Source organism: Bubalus bubalis, chromosome 4, assembly GCF_019923935.1.
Source record: "Bubalus bubalis isolate 160015118507 breed Murrah chromosome 4, NDDB_SH_1, whole genome shotgun sequence".
In the NCBI taxonomy this organism is placed as follows: Eukaryota; Metazoa; Chordata; class Mammalia; order Artiodactyla; family Bovidae; genus Bubalus; species Bubalus bubalis.
The window spans coordinates 137,281,630-137,299,128 of NC_059160.1; the positions used below are offsets into that span (position 1 = coordinate 137,281,630).

At 42.4% G+C, this 17,499-nt stretch overlaps 1 protein-coding gene across 2 annotated transcripts in view; it reads left to right on the plus strand.

The window, feature by feature from the left end:
- The window catches only part of ARID5B (AT-rich interaction domain 5B), a 147,445-nt gene that overhangs the window by 119,286 nt on the left and 10,660 nt on the right, over positions 1-17,499 (plus strand). For both annotated transcript variants that reach the window (XM_045165542.1, XM_045165541.1), the window contains exons 5-7: positions 8,909-9,021; positions 15,217-15,421; positions 17,359-17,411. In XM_045165542.1, coding sequence (XP_045021477.1) covers positions 8,909-9,021; positions 15,217-15,421; positions 17,359-17,411 — 371 coding nt within the window. The remainder of the gene's footprint in view (positions 1-8,908; positions 9,022-15,216; positions 15,422-17,358; positions 17,412-17,499) is intronic.

Genomic DNA, 17,499 nt, shown 5'->3' on the forward strand with positions numbered 1-17,499 from the left:
TGAATGGTAGAAAAACATGAAGAGAGTGAAAAATCCTCTTTCAGCACAAATTCTTTTTGGGATTTTTAAAAAGAAATTGGGAAACTATTATATGATGATCTTTTACTTTTCCTTATGTGTATGTGTTTGAAAAAGAGAAAAGCCTATACTATATTAGTCCAAGTCTATAATAAGTTAAATATCTCCATGTTAATCCACATCCACATCCACACACACACACACAGTCTCTCTTACTTCTTTCCAAGTTGGGAATGTTTTCTTTAGAGATGTAGCAAATCAATTATCCTTAATGTTGAGCACGGAATATCTCATTTCCAAACCTGGAGAAATGGCTGAACAAGAAAGTTCTGTTTATATATGAGTTTAAGAATTCTTTTGATATTTACTGCTCCTTGCAAGATTATTCAATACAAAAATGTAGCCTCTGTGCTGTCACATACAATAGTAACACCATAGAACGTATCAATCATGGAGTAGAATAAGCAGGTTTATTGATTGTAAAAAAAGAAAAGAAAAAAAGACAAAGATTAATTCTCTATGCTTAAGAGGTCTTTATAAACTTCATAAATTATAGCCATCAAAATGTCTTTAAAACCATTTCCAGAGTGAATCTTTAAATAGCCTAAAACAAAGCACTAGTATCTTAAGTTAATATTCTATTGATATTACAGATAATCGTATTAAGAAAGATTTAAATCTGTGTATGTTGAATAGTTATCAAAAAATGCAAACATGAGTTATTTCAGATTCTTAAGAAAGCAGATACAGTGAGCAGTGAGACAACACATTTGTTCTAAGTGTAATAGTTGTGATGCAGCTTTTTTTCCCCAACATCCAGCATGAGCTTTCCTTTTAACTGAGGAGCCAGGGGTTTGGAATTGGCTGGTGGATACCTGACATCTGGGGAAATGAATAGCAGGAGAAATGAGTTGCAAGGTAGATGTGAAAGTCACATTTGAGCCACTGTGGTATTTGAGAGTCCAGTTGTTAGTTTTGCTGGGTTCGTGACTTCATGACAAGACTTTGCAGCTGGGGGAGGAAACGGGACCCTCTGTGTGCAGTCTGAGCACCTAGACGGCGCTGCCTCCTTTAGATCTTAAGGACCAAGCTAGGCCCTCAGGTACCCACTCTGCCCCGATGTCTCTTTACAAAATATTTGGAATTCCAGTCTTTCCCCAGGCTCCTGATACCATGGTCTATAGACTCCATTACCCCAAAGATGAATAACCATTTGCAGGGCAGCTATGAGCCGCTGCCTCCATCCCCTTACAGGTCCTGAAGGGGCTTTTTCATCTGAGATGGTCCCCCTGGCGGAATCTGTGGGCCGCCAGACAGACCAAAGTTTGAGAGGTCTGCAACTGATTTCAGTCACCTTCCCTTTTTAAGAATTCTCTCCATAGTCAATTCTCTGAAGACCCAAATCTCTCCTCACTCTCCACCTCAGTTTAGCTCCTAGATATTCCCCATCAAAGTGATGGTGAAAAGCAACTATAATCCCTTTCTTCTTTGCCCAGTGCCTATCATAGACCTCCAGAATATTTCTACATTCCTTTAGAATTCCCTTCATCATTTTGGAATAACATATAGATAACATTTGGCCATTTAAATCCTATCTTCCCCCTCAAGGCACAGAGGGGAAATAAAGATAGAGATCTGCCCATCACTGGTGGTAAAACCTGACTGAAAAAGAGGTTTGCTCTTGCATTAATGGCAAGAATGCACGGAGTCACATGGTTTCAGACCAATTAGCAATACAGATGAGCTAGCAAGTCAAGTTCCATTTGTAGGCTGGGGGAAGGGGAGAAGCAAAATAATCTGTGTTGTTAAGTGTTTCTGAGAAATGAAGACCTCCAGGGCAGAGAGAAGGCGGATCAGGAAATAGCTATGCAAATCACATGCCTATGAAATTACTAAAACTTTGATCAGAGGCATTAACAATTGCTCCAGCATTCACAAGTATGAAACAAGGAGTGAGTAAGACAGGGCCAGTTGGGAAGGCATTACAAAAGTGTTTGCTTCCATGGTTTGTTGAGCAGTCAATGAAGTCCACAGCTGTTTTGGACTTAAGTTGCCTGAGCAGTCCAGGTATGACAAATGCAATAATACATTCCACTCTCATTAGTGACTCTTAGGGACCTCAGTGACAAAGAGCCAAAGTGCCTGGACCTCATATAAAGCCTGCTTCATTTTTTTTTTTTTTCCTCATCCTCTTTCTAATAACACTTCTGCTTACCCTTCCACAGGTGGGAGGAGAGGACCTGGATTCGGTGAGAGTGTAGTTCATTGGAAATGCTCAATTGTATTTAGTAGGCACTGTGGCTCAAGCAACATTAAGGTATGGCTTGGGCTGAAGCAAACTTGGAAACTCAAAGTGGCGTGACATCCAGAGTAGTGAGTGTGACCATTGCCCGGGGCACACCCCCTCGGTCCCTGTTCAGGGCTGTCTGGTCTGGGTGGCATTTGAGAGTGAGGGCATTTGAGGCTGGCTTAAATGGCAGTCCATTCCAGTATCCTTGCCTGGAAAATCTCATGGACAGAAGAGCCTGGTGGGCTTCAGTCCATGGGGTCACAAAGAGTCGGGCACGACTGGGTGACTAACACAACATTGCTGGCCTCAGTTCACAGCTCTGCTGCTGCTAAGTTGCTACAATCATGTCCAACTCTTTGCGACCCTATGGATTGTAGTCCGCCAGTGTCCTCTCTCCATGGGATTCTCCAGGCCAGAATACTGGATGGGTTGCCATGCCCTCCTCCAGGGGATCTTCCCGACCCAGGGATTGAACCCAAGTCTCCTGCATTGGCAACAGGTTCTTTACCACTAGTACCACCTGGGAAACTCCTCACAACGCTGGACTTACCTTATTAATGCCTTTATTTGAGAGAGAAAAAAAAAATTACTCTTAAAAAGGAAACTGTCAGAAAAATTATAGGACATGATTAACACTCTTGCAGCATTTTTCTTTTTAAATTTTGTTTAAATTGTGCCTATTGCTCTGAAATCATCATTTAAGCCAGAAAGTCCCCCAGGATGGAGGTGTGCTTGCTAACGGCCTGATGTGTTCGCATCTCAGACAGCACAGTTGCTTCTCAAACATTTCTGTTGAGTGTGGAAAATTATTTATAGACCAACAGAATAAAAGTAAACTTGCATGATCTTAAGTCCATATAAATAATTAATGCTTTGTGAATCCACGGAGTCAAGCAATTATCAGACACTGAGTCCCAGCGGCTGCAGTTTTCTGGCCCCGCTCTGTGAGGTGTGGAGTTGGGAGTATATGGAATGTAACTGCGGATTTGAAACAGAATTTCAGGGAATCATTTATGAATTTAAAAGCAAAAATGTTGGCTTTAAGTTAAAGCCAACATGAGAGCTGAGAGCTTCTGTTTTTCTTTTCTTTTTTCCCTAGTATTTGAAAACTGAAATTCTGTGAGAGATTATCTGTGAAATGCCTTTCTTTTATTACACCCATAAATTTCAGGAGTGGCTTTGATCAAGCTTTCTGCCACTCTTGGTTTCTAAATCTTTTACTCTTATGTTAATAACTTTAAAAACACGCATCCTATTTTTGTTGCAGTGAAAGAGGAAGTTTCTAAATAGTCAAAAGGGAAACGTTGAAAATAGAACACAATAAATGATAACTAAATTAGGGTAGGTTCCCCCCGCCCGAGCCCCGCCCCAGAAAGAGCAATGCTCCATGCTGAAACTTGCCAGAGTATTTTAAGATTATTGTCTATAAAGAAACTGTACCAAAGAATTGAGATGCTCAGAGGAAAGGCATTAAAGAAATGCAAAGTATTATCAGTAATGCACACTATACATAGAACAGTGTTTGCGAGTCCTATTTTAATACTTCAGTCTGTGGAGTTTGGTTTTCTGACTTGTGTTTAGTGTTTAAAAAACACACACAACTTGCAAATCAAATGAGTTTATGCTCTGCCGGCTTCCTCTAGACATTGACCCTGGGGGTCAAACTCTTAGGAAAATGATGCCTGGTTTTCCATTCCCCTAATTCCAGTCTCTACCAACGAGCAAGTCCTATCTCTGAGTGGGAGCTCACAGAGAATTTCTCGAGAAACTGTGTAGCTGCGTTGGCAACAAAATCCTCTCTGCAAAAGGAGAAGAAAGAGTTGTTAACTGATGAGTCAATCCAGCTTTTATAGCAGTTTATCTTCGTGGTATTTCCAAGAGCATAAATGTTATAAAAAAAGAGACGGTCATGACAGGAAGAACACAGTAGGAAAAAAAACAGAAACGTTTAAGCCAAAAGCAATTTACTTTGCCAGTAACTGGTTACATTTCCTTTGTTTTATTATTATTATTGCAATATGAAAGTTTCCCACACCTGCACTGCCTGACACATAACTTGTCAGAACCCACAGTGAAGAAAATACATAATCGAGTGCCTGCAGCTCTGAGCTTCTAAGGGAAAAAAAAAAAGCATGTTTTGCCCTACTGTCAAAAAAAAAAAGAAGACTATGATTCATTAATAGTTGAAGGAGTTTTTTTAAAAAAGGGAATAAACAAAACACAAGGGTTAAGTCTCAGAGTAGCCTGGACCACTAGCAGTAGCCGATTTCTCCTGGGATTAACACCTGTAGAAATAGCAGTGACTTCACAATGGTGAATACTTGTTAATTTCATGGCACTGAGTAAGAGGAACAGATGGGCAGTCGGAGAGAGAAGATACTTTTTTAAAAGAGCGTAGACATCATTCACTGATCAGGCAGAAAAGTCCGTCGATGGCACACTGCACGGGGGGGGGATATACTTGGTGCTCTAAGTTTTATTGGAACGCTGTGACTTTGGTGAAAGTCTCATCACCTACTACTCAGGATTGATGGGGACCCTGTGCTCACCAGCAGGGCTGTAGGATGCTGTTTGATACCTGAGATGGGCTATAGCGCCCTTGTGCTATCTATGTGGTATTTCAGAGTGTTTTCATTTGGGGATAGCTCCCTGGAGTCTGCCAGCCCAAGTTAAGAATGTAAATACTTCGTTATAAGACACAGCAAGTGTGTATGTTAAAGGGAAGTTCCAGAAAGCAGGGGCTCTGGATAAAGTCAGTTGCCCGGGTGGGAAGCTTTCTACTACCTGTAACCAGTGGTATGAACTAAGACAAAATAATTTCTATCTCAGTTACCTGGTCTGTAAAATGGGGATAATAATAATTGTGCCTTACAGTGGGCTTGTTTTGAGTTTTAAATGAGTTGTTGTATACAAAGCTCTGATTGGCAAGAAAAAGTGCTCTGTAAGCATCAGGAATTATTATTATTAATAATATTTGTGGATAATATTGAAAACATTCGTGCAAAGAGCACTGATTGAACTCTATGAATACGCCAGGCCAGGGTTGGCCTGTGGGTATATACTATACACATGTCAAAGTAGCTGTGCATTTATTGCTTCATGCTCTGTATTTTTTAGAGTAGAACTGACTAGAACCAACTATGCTGTCAGTACATGTATTGCTAGCTTCCAAGAATCATTTTCTTGGTAGAGACTGGCCTCCTGTACAGCAGCTGGAGCTGGTGTGATTCTGGAGTTACAGGATTTGGGTTCTCTCAGTAAGTCTGCGGCCTTTAGCTGTCAAGCAGAGGGCAGGTGTAAGTTGGTCCAGGGCAGCTGAGAGGAGGTGGGCTGTTTCTTTAATAAAAGAGTCAAAGGCCAGAGCAAGCCCATCCCTGACCACCACCATACCATAAAGCATTTGTTTTCATTCACCCCCCTAGCAAATAATTTGCTTTTTTGTGACCCTGTAGGAAAAAAAAGAGTAATCTGGGGACAAGAATATTTGCTGTCCCCAGAAGCCAGCCCTGCAGTCCCAAAGCTTCACCTTAGGTCCTGTGGATCTAAAAACTCTCTTAATTGTATTGTGGAGGCTCTTAACCTGTATGGAGTCGTGCATGCTTCCCCCAGTACTTTTAACATCTGGTGTTCGGTTTATTTGCTCATTGCATGTGGGACAAGATCATGCCCCACTGAGATGCCAGACACAATTACCCTAAGCAGGAACCAAAGGCTCATCTCCCACTGTGGGAGATCTCATCTCCCACAGTAAATTCCTGTCACTGGTGTTTGCTCCCAGAGCTCTCAGGGGAGCAGGAAACGTGAATGCCATTTACAGGTGCCCAATGTGATGGGTATACACACAGTCAAGTTGATGGGCCTAGCTCTTCACACCAAGGACATATATGTGGGCATCTTTATTTCCAGCAGTCACTTGATTGTTCAACAGTGTATTAGGCATTACTGCCCCTGGGTGGGTGCTGGGGCCGAGAGAGATGAATCGGACATGGTCCTGCCATTGAGGACTCTCCGACTCAGTGTAAGAATAAGCCAGCTAAAGTATAAATAACACAATGATACCTTCCATAAGAGAAGGTCAGAAAAGGAGCTCAGAGGTGAGACTAACAGAGGTATTCAAATTTGATACTTAAGGGATTGGTGGGATTTACCTAACCATACCTGAAATATCAGTGTACTTGCCTTCTGAGGAACAAAAGGCTTTTTCTCTTGATCAGATTCTACTTAGAGCTTAAGTTTGTGTGACCAGACTATTAGGTGCTAGTCTGTTCTAAATTTGTAATTCTCAGAATTTGCTGGGGAAGGGCATGTGCCTCTCTGGGTTCTAAGAGCAGCTCAAAGAATGGAGAAAATAGACCCGATTTGGGGATGACTTATTGTCAGTTCCCGGAACCTCTGCCTTTATTTAAAACAGCCTGTTCAATGTGAGTTCTCTCTGTCTAAAAGGCCTTTGGGATTTGAAAGCTTTTCTGGAAATAAATGCCTTTTAGGTTTAAATGCTTTTTGCCAAAATTGTTAGGAAGGAAAGATCATAGTAACAAGTCTTAGAACAGAGGCAGTGTTGTTTTGTCCCTTTTAATGAAATGCCCCAGACCTACCTCAAGTTCTGTCAGTTTCTGTCAGCTCTCTGCTGGGCTATTATTTTGATAAGGGACTTGAAAGTACATCCTTCCTTCACCGTCATTAAAGTCTTAGCACTTGGGTCAGTTGTGGAAACACTTCTGTGCTACACGGAGAGTCCTCAAATCAAAATAGTCCCCACCCTGGCTCCAGGCAGAGGACCTCATCAGTTCATGGAAGGTGGCATCGGGCTCTGACAGGGGAGCTGGAGGTCAGGAGTCACAGAACAGGCAGGATGAAGTCACCCACCCCACTCGGGGAGGTGGAGAGAGGCGAGCCCTGCCTGCCAGTCTGGCAACTCCAGCCAAGCCCTCGGAGCTCATCCCACACACCCCGTGCTAGTCACTGCTGTGTTTACATGAGTAATGGAGCTGCCGGGGGAGGGGAGTTGTAAGCAGAGCGCTGAGCCTCGCAGCTCGCATTCGGAGGGAAGCTGACATCCACACCAAGTCGAGTGGAGACTTCCAGGGACGTGGGGCCGGGGAGCAGTCACATGCTGTAGCTTTCATGAGCACAGACATCATCAAGCAGATGTTTGCCGACTGGAATGGGTAATCGCCGCTTTCTCTTTGCTTGATTTTCTGTTTGTGAGTTTGTATCCCTTTGGTAATGCCAGGATCGCTTTCTGAGATGGGCTTTCAGACAGACATTGTGGGGAGATGAGAGGAGAGCAGATTTGGGAAGCCGGGAGTCTGAGCCCCAAAACCACTTTTGAAACTTTGGCCTGATTTGAAAGGCAGCTCTGCTTTATGGCGCTTTCTCAACAGCAAGACTGTTATCCACAGTAGAAAATCAAATTAGTGGGATTAATTGTGTTTGTAAGATGAGTATGATGTACTGTGTCCTAAAACCACTGGCTAACTGCATGACATAAGTAAGATTAACAACAATTAAGAGGGTTGGAGTTGTTCAGATTTCGCATGGCCATAATCATACCTTAAAGCAATAATAATTAAAAAAAAAGTGTGGTACCTTGAAAGGGCCTAAAGAAATTGCTTAGGGGGTAATTGGTTAGTTTGAAATTCTTCAAGGGCTAGCCGGTTAGTTGGTTTGTTTTAATTTTGCTTGACTGGGTAACTGGTGAAGTTAAATGTGAAAACTGATGCCGGAGAGTCATAGCAGCACTCAATAAACAGCAGCCTTTTTTTTTTTCTTTCCTTTTCTCCTTCTTTTATGGATCTTAAAGGGATTCAACCTCAGCATCCAAGATGAAATATAACTTTGATTTGTGTCTTGTCTGTGGCTTTTAAAAAGTATAATCTCCACGGAATCAGGCTAACTCCAGTATGATCTTTGGAAGTTATTTTAAATAACCCTCAAGATCTTCATAAAGTATATATATATATTGAAAAGAAAAAGAGCATACTGCCTTAAATGTACCTGCCAGATTCACTGAGATCTGAAACATGCTAGTTGCAATACTGTTAGTAAATACATTTGGTAATATTTTTCAGATTATTGTGAATGCCTCTGTCTACAGCTCTCCCTTACTTATTTGTATCATACTTTGAGAAAATGCTTACCTTTCCACTTTTGAAAAGAGAGGTTTTCAAATGTTACATTACTATGATGCCATAACGGGCTGGCATATCACTTGGGTTTCTGAAAACAAGATACAAAGCAAAACACAAAGAATGAGCCTGGCTCAGGGCTGTCTTTCAAGGCCAGTGTGTGTTTCTTGTGTAACAACAGGGAAGTGCGCTTTCCTTATCATCATCCTTTAAAGCCGAGGGCTTCATTGTATTTACATTAATTAGACGTGTTCCAGTGTAACAGGTTAGCTTTGGGAAACGTGTCCAGAAGTGCAGAGGCTATGTAGACGCAGCCCTTCAGAGACGGACGTCTGAAAGGAGGCTTGGCTACCGCAGATGTGTACATTTCTCAGAACAATTAGAGGGTGCCGCTGGAGTGAGTGTCTCAGTTTTTAATAAGGAAACCCACGCAAATGAAAATGCCTCTCAATTGTTCTCCATTTGTTTTCAGCGCCAAATCTTAAAGGCAGACCACGCAAAAAGAAGCCATGCCCACAAAGAAGAGACTCTTTCAGTGGTGGTAAAGATCCCAACAACAATTCCGATGGCAAGTCCGTTGCCAAGGTACAGTCATTTGGCTCCCCAGTATTCGTTGGTATTCTTTTTTGCTGCATCTTTTTTATTTTTCCCCTTTTCTCTTTATCTCTCTGCGCCTGTGTCTTGGTGGCAGTTTTCAATTCAGAATCTGACTTTGGTATTCAAGCTCTCTGCTGTGCCTGTTCCTGCCACCCCCCTCCCCTGGCGGGGGTTGAGGGGGGAGCTGGGGGAGGGGGCAGTGGAGGCATTTTGATTAGTCAACAGAAAGACTTCCCACCTCCCGGCTCGGAGGGTTGGGTAAAGGACAGATGATTAAGCGCCCACGTCACTGAGGCTGAGATTTCATAGTAGGTGACACAATGGCATAGTTTACTCTGCTGGTATCAAAAATAGACTGGATGAGCCGTCCTCTTTCTGAATGTATTCATCTAAATATGCTTCAGAGATGAAAACTGGATGGAATTAGAAATGGCTAGAATGAATTTCTTTTTTCAAGTTATTTTTTTCCACGTCCCCTCTAATTGACCTTAGGATTAAAGACACGTAACTCAGTCCTTACATGTATACATACACTTGTATACAAATGTATGTTTTTAAAGATCATTCGTCATGCAGAATGGAAGTCCAAATTCTAGACTCTCTTTCAGGACCTGGGGCCGTTTTGCCTTAGCATTCTTAGGAATCTTGAAAGTGCATGCCTAAAGAATTTAGCACCGCGAAGGGTGAAGTGTCACTTCATATTTTTAGGCTTATCTTTTTCACTTTTGTGGGCTTGGATCGTATTTCCATGATTCCGTTTACGGGGTGTTTGCGTTTAGGTGTCGTTTCTGTGCCAAAGACAGCAATAGCCCCTTTAAGACCTGAATTGAAGCCCAGAACTCAACTGACACCACATTTCCAGATCCAAGGACTAAACTTAGAAAAATGGGAGCATTTTTAGTGAATCTAGAAGATCCTGATGTGGAAAACCATGACTTCAGTTCTGTGTTGGCAGTTGCCTGTTTTTCTGCCATGCCCTCCACTTCTCTTCCAGTGTAAAGAAGCAAATCACAGACATTCACATTCTGTATCTTATCTTCAAGCATGACTGTTTCATCGGGAAGTTCTGAGGACTTTCAAAATTGCAAAGGGTTAAAAAGATCACCTAGTAGAAATGTGTATTTTCTGGCTAAAAACCAATCTGTTTTTGCCTAAAGTTATTTTTGTTCTATTCCTTTGACCTCCTGCGAGTGAGTCCATGTGGATACCGAGGGTGACATTTTCCCGTAATTGGGACATCTTGGCCCTACAAGTACCTATCCAGGACTTTGGCTTCTGTGATCTTGAAGGATGTCAGCGGGAACAGTTTATTCCCTATGATGTGGCTTGCAAGATACTGCAGGATGGAGCCAAGACAGATCATAGCCCTCAGCAGAGCTTGTACTGACAACGTCTCGTGTTGGAGCCCTGCCCCATACCTCTAAGGTGATGTCATGTGTTTATCCCAGCACGTGCTGCACCTGAGCCCAGCAGGATGAAGCTCCTTCTCGAGTCATCTGCAGCCACCACCGCAGTATGCCTCTGGGAGTTTTACAGAACTCACACAATTGACCTGAAAGAACAGTGCCTCTCCTTCCATGGAAGGCAGCTCAGGACTCATACTGGGACCCACAAAACTGAAGAAAACTGGAGACTGTATTTGCTGCTCACCTGCTTCTTAGGAGGAATGGTAGTCTAGCCTTGGTTTTCTAAGTGACCCTTTCCATCTGCCCTGCATCAGCACTGCCATTCAGCATCTCTACAAGGAGGAGGCTTGCCCTTCCATCACAGATATCAGTGGTGAGTGGATGAACGTCACTCTGCCGTCAGCTCCCAGGGACCAGTCTGAATGCCTTGCTCTTCTTGGGAGTCTTGGATTACAGTCCTGCCTTGGCTGCTTCCACTGGGTCTGGAAAGACCACTTCACCTAGAAGAGAGAGGCTGGTAACTATGAAGTATGGTGGGCTTCTGTTGTCACTGACGAATGGAGGCAAAGTCCCTGCAGAATAAGCAAGCCACATCTGGGGCCAGGAAAACCATGCAAAAGGCATGTGTGTCTTGGAGTGGTCTCTTCTCAGGAAATACTACAGGAGAGGTTACAAGCCTGTGACCGTCTGATCAGTTGCTGAACTGGAAGCAACGTTGCAGATGGCAGTTGGGCTTTTTAACCAAGACCTGTGTGGCTGTTTTTTTCAGACGTGCCTCAAACAGACCACTTCTAACTATGGATAAGTACCAGCTTTCTGCAGCTCCATGCAGCAAAGTGCTATCAAAGTAAGAACCCACTCAGTCTGTTGTCTGCATGACTGGAAAAGCAGGTCAAGTTAATTTGCCTGTCGCCATCCAGAGTTTGCCCTCTTTCAGTGAGAACATGAAAACTTTGCAAGCCTGTGTTTTCCAGGGGACAGAGACTGCATGGCTTTACAATGACAGAGTCATGGAGAAGAGGCTACCAGTTCTCTGAAGATGACAAGAACATGTCCTACCCAAATCCAGGTCTGGGGCAAAAAACTTATTCACATGGTGACTTATATAAGAGAAGTCTTCTTAGCCTGGCTCTCAAATGAAAGGCCTCCGTTGATAGAAGGCAAATGACTTTTCACATCCTGTAAGCACTTTGCAATGGCCAGAAGTACACAACAGGTGGCTTACATTCTAAAACGACCATTGGAAAGGGAAACTGCAGTATGTTCTTTCATTGAAATCACCAACATACTTTCACTATTTTACAAATGTGATGCTTTCATTATTTTCAGTATTTTTCATCCCATTTGGTCCTACGAACTTACCCCGGGGATTATTCTTCTTGCTTTCTTGGGGAGGAAAATGAGGATTTCCAAGGAAGTTAGTGACCAAATAGAAATTAGACTCTCGTTCTTTTCCTGCTGGTTCAGCACATCCTGCTGCCTCGGTTGAAGGCTGGATTAGTTACAGCTCAATCCAGTGAAAGGATGTGGTTAATATCAAATAGGTGGTGGTTCACTGCAAACATTAAATGTGGATCCTTTAATTAGCACTTCCTCAATCACTCTGGAAACCCCAAAGCTCTTAGTGAACTCGACAAGTGTAAGGCGCTCAGGTCAGGAAAAACAGACTATAGTAATTACCTGTTACCATCAAAAGGCTGGGCTTTCTCGAGGTCTACATGAAGACTAGTTCCCGTGTAATATTTCAGTAGCTTAAAATGCTGAGACAGTTTCCGGTAAGTGTGAAAAATTGTACAAAGGAACTTGACCTGGTCCTACCCAGAAACAAGGTTATCCTCTAGAGGGCTCATGTATGTTGAGAAATGCACGCAGTCAGTCTGTGAAGGGAAACTGCTGTTCGTGTCTTACAAATCCCCCAGACTCAAGAAGGAGCTCCCTGAGGCTCAGGATGCAATCCAGAAGGCGGCAGCCAGGCTGCACCTGGAGCCTTTCCTGTCGTTGGGGGTCTCGTGACTCTGGGCTGGGTTCGCGTGAGCTCTCCATGCCGCCTTTTATCTCTGGTTGTTTCTGCATGGGTGAGGCAGCTCCCTAGACACTGAGGGGCTAAGCTCATACTCCCTTAACTTCTGGCCTATTCTCACTGCAAACTTAAGATTCAGCCTGATTTTATATGCAAAGCTGTTTTTAAAGGGTTTAGAGTGAGGAGATCTGAGTTCTAGACTCCGAGTTCTACCTGACCCTAGCCACACGCCAAAATACATCACCTCGCTGAGCTTCAGTTTCCTCCCCTGTAAAATGGGACTCAGGGATGCCTGTATGAAGCCCACGGCGCTGTTCCCAGCTCACTGTGGCTACTCCATTCACGCTGGTTTCTTTCCCTTTGCTCGACACACAACAGAAGGAATGGAGCTCTTTACACTCTAGAAACCACCTAGCTTTATCTTCTACTTCTCACTTGGTAGATCACATTTCTAAGCTATAGGTTTTGTAATGCTTAGTAATAAGATACACTTTTTAATTGGAAGAATGTTTTGACTCATTGGAAAAGACCCTGATGCTGGGAAAGATTGAGGGCAGGAGGAGAAGAGGGCATGAAGATGAGATGGTTGGATGGCATCATCGACTCAATAGACATGAGTTTGAACAAACTCTAGGAGATAGTGAAGGACAGGGAAGACTGGCGTGCTGCAGTCCATGGGGTTGCAAAGAGTCAGACATGACTGAGCAACTGAACAATAACAACATTTTAACTATCAGTTTAATATTTTTATGAGTGTCAGTAAAAGATAGTGTTTAAAACCATAAGTCCTTGAGTGAGACTGCCATGCCATGCCGTGCTGAGTGACTTTAGTCGTGTATGACTCTTTGCAACCCCAGGGACTGTAGCCCACCAGACTCCTCTGTCCATGGGATTCTCCAGGCAAGAATACTGGAGTGGGTTGAGACTGCTAAGGTTCAAATCCCTGACTCACTACTTACGAACCTGGATGCTGGACGCGATCCTATGGTCTTGGACGTGTTACTCTTCCTCTCGTACCTCAGTTTCCCCATCTCTGATAGGAGGGTGATAACCTGCCCTGTTAGGGTCATGAGCATGAAAGGAGATAACACCAAAAAAGGGCTTAGAATAGAGCTGGACTAAATAGTAAGCACTCAGAAAAAGCCAGGAAGCAATACAGATTAGAACTGGAGTGATTTTTATGATTTCAAAGAGCTGTTAAATTATAGATTTCATCAGAACTTTAGACTCAACAATCTAAAATTTGGCAGTGAAAAATGATGACAACATAAAGTTTCCCAGGATGCTCGCCTTAATCTAATGTTACAAAGTACTAAAGTTTGAAAATAACTCTGAGTAGAAATCCTACATGGGAAAATGTTTTCATCCCATTTCCACTGCTCTTTAAAAATGAAAATCTTATCTAGAGGCCTGGTTGAATGAGTTGTGCAGGAAGTTTTATTTATTTATTTTTTTCAGGACCCACCTAGATATTAAACTGGTGTGTTCCTGTGAGAGAATAAGCAATAAAGAAAACCCTTGTAGAGGAGATGTTTCCCTTTAATAAATAAGCATAGCCTTTTATGTTCTTAGTGCTTGCAAAGGAGAATCTGAATGGAAGGACAGAGAGGGGTCAGGAATCTGAGATGGAAAACCTTGTCAACTGAGTGGGACATGTTAATTCACCATATTTCCTGGGCACTCGTCCTCTCCTCGCCGATGTTAGGTCAGGAGATGTAAAGAATATTGGAACCTGCTCGTTCCCCGTGGGCGCACTTGAACTCGAAGCTTGACCCTTTGTACTTCCCCCTTTGACAGTTAAAACAGCTCAGCACCTTAGCGCATTATTTAACAACCATCAAAGGCCTCTTGTAGAACATGGCAGTGAGGCGGGAGCGTGGGGTTAGCTGCTCCATGTGGCCCATTTACCACCATTTATTTTTTTAATTCTGAAGCTTTTCACTTACTCCTCCTGGGTTTTTACTTGACCTCTACTTTTTCCTTTGTGGCCACTTAACATCTACGAGATTTTCAGAGCTGACTGAAAAGCTAGGCACCCTCATTAAAGAGGGGGGTGTCTGGTTTCCTACTGGGGGTGTGTCTGGGCATCACGCTCTGGTGACGGATGGCGGACACTCTGCTGGTGCTCCCGACATCAGCCAACATTGGCCTGTTTTCCCAGGTTGCTGGGAAGAGTTGCAACAAGATCAGTTTACTATGAAGAAATGCACTTGCCTTTCATCTTGATCCAAAGTGCAGAACCTGGGACTCTTACTAAGAACTCAGGGTTCCTTCCATGATGACAGTAACCACTGGTACCCCTTAGGAAAATAAAGTGTATAAAGAGACAGGAGAGTGGTCCCAGCAGGTGTAAACACTTTCTGGTTTCACATCAACATGCTGGTAAGGAGTCTAAAAGAGGCTGGCATAATTTGGCAAACCATGGCCCACTGACCACCTGTTTCTATAAATAAGATGTTACTGGAGCACAGCCTCATCCGTTTGTTTACATACTGTGTGTGACGGTTCGTGTCTAGCATTGAGTAGTTGTGACCAAGGTTATAGTACCCCAAAGCCTACCACAGATTCCGGCCCTTCTCAGAAATTCACCATCCATGGTCTGTGATGCTCCAGGAGCTATTTCAGGGCCAGGATGGTTTCCTGGTTTCCCCTCCTTCCCACTCAGTGGACGATGTCTCTAACTATGTCCCTGTAGGAATCCCAGAGCTGTGCTGGATTTGACATGCCCTTTTTTTTTTTCTTTTCCCCCTTTTCCAGGTAAAATGTGAGGCTAGGTCAGCCTTGAACAAACCGAAGAATAACCATAATAATTGTAAAAAAGTCTCCAATGAAGAAAAACCAAAGGTTGCCATTGGTGAAGAGTGTAGGGCCGACGAGCAGGCCTTCCTGGTGGCACTTTATAAATACATGAAAGAAAGAAAGACGCCAATAGAACGAATACCCTATTTAGGTTTTAAACAGAGTAAGTATACTTGTTTTCATTTCTGAAATATCAAAGCTACTCAGATTCTTTGAATTGGGGGTTGGAAATTTTTGACTCAGGCTTATGTTGAAATCCTCTACTGGGGATGATACTCTGTTTATACTAAATCTACAAATCATCCAGGCCAGGAATTTCTTCCCCCTGCCTCTTTCTGCTACATTGTTCCCTTCTGGGGCAGTTGCAGTGAGATATTTATAGGCTTGAATCCACTGATTATGACTGGAAATAGACATGTTGAAAGTTTCTCATTTTCTGTTTTGTCAATCTTGAGTGTCTGTAACGCCTTTCTTCTGAGATAATAACATGACGTAGTTTTATCAGGCACAGATGTTGCCTGTGAAAAGACAGCTTTTAAAAGGAGGACATTTCAAGATGGACAAAACAACCACAAAGAGAAAACATATTTCCTAAGCCCCAAATTTGTTAAGAGATAACAAAGACCTGATGACTTCAGAGGAAACAAGAAATACACAAATTTGAACCGAGGGCCCAATTTTGAATTACTTTGACATGTACGTGTAAGCGTCATCATATATTTTAGAGAAGAACAGGGAACTCACGGCTGAGCAGAATTCCATATAAAAAGAGAAGAAACCCAGACCCTGTCCTGATTTCACAACTGAGTATATATTTTACCTCTGTCTGGATTTTGTGGTATACAAAGCGATGAGCCCCTGGTTTGAAATAGTATTTTCTCCAAATGTATCTTCCTAGATTAAAACCATGTGTCATTCTGATGAAGAATGTCAAACCTGTATGTTTTACATAACAATTTACATACCTAATAGCAATTGGCACTGATTGCAAGAGAACACTTGCAGCCATTATAAACTTATATAACTACAAATGATTACAATGTTTGTCTGAAAACTGGCTGCTTGAAATAGAAGTAAAATTAATGTACTATGAACAGCTTTGTTGCATTATGCATTGGTTCAGATTAAATCAAGGCTGAGGCAGGCCTCTTGATAGCTTTGAAACAGTGCAAGGTTCAGTGAGGCTTTTTGAAAGTGTTGTGTCAAAGAGCCTTTTTTTTTTTTTTTTTTAATTTTATTCTTCATATCCTTTACCAAAGAATTACGTGAAGTTCAATTTTCCCCTCTTATGAAAGAATCAAATCCACAGCAGTCCCATTCCATGCTATTTAGTACAAATGAACAGGGTTACCAGGAATTTGGCATAGATGATGAACAGCATAAACATACGCACACCCTGTGAAGAGAGATTTGTTTTTAAAAATACGTATTTGCACCGTCACACGGGCAAGTAAGTTAGGGGACGAGGTGGGCACATTTCTCAGTTCCTTTGGGAATGAACGATCTTCTTTTCCTTTGATTGGTTGTATCACCGCACCCTCAAGGGTGACTTACTTACCTGCTCAGCGCAAGGCACCATGCGATAGTGAAATATGCTATGAGCTTTTAATATACTGCTGCCGTCAGAAGTTCTGTGAAGGTAATCATATATTAAAGCGGCTGGTATTTATTGATTATGGAGAGCTCTTCTCTGAAGGAGGCATTACATATTACTGTTTAATCAATGGCCGCTTTCTAAGGGTTCTACAAGACAAGCCCTGTTTTGAAATCCCATGCTTTTCTCAGGGAGGCTGTAACGTAGCTTCCCTTGGTCTGCTGATGGCAACAGGACTAAACATTGTGTTGTCCTTTATCCTAAAAGTAGAACTGTTTCCGTATTTGTGACTGTTTCTTAAGAAATATTTTAAGTGGTACTAATATACCCTGTTGTTGAAGACCCGTTGGCAAATTGTTTCCCAAGAACTTAGCTCTCTGGGTTACGTTAATATTTCTTTTTATTTCTCTTTCTCATTGAAAAAACAAAACAAAATGTTTTAATTGACATTTCTTGGAAATATGTTAATGCAATGCTTATCTAAATACTTATTGTCCCTCTAACAGTTAACCTTTGGACTATGTTTCAAGCTGCTCAAAAACTGGGAGGATATGAAACAGTAAGTGTTTAAGCAACTTAAATGAAATAATTTTGCAATCTAACTCTCCCTACCCCCACCCTGCTTTGACCAAAATGGAGAAAATGCA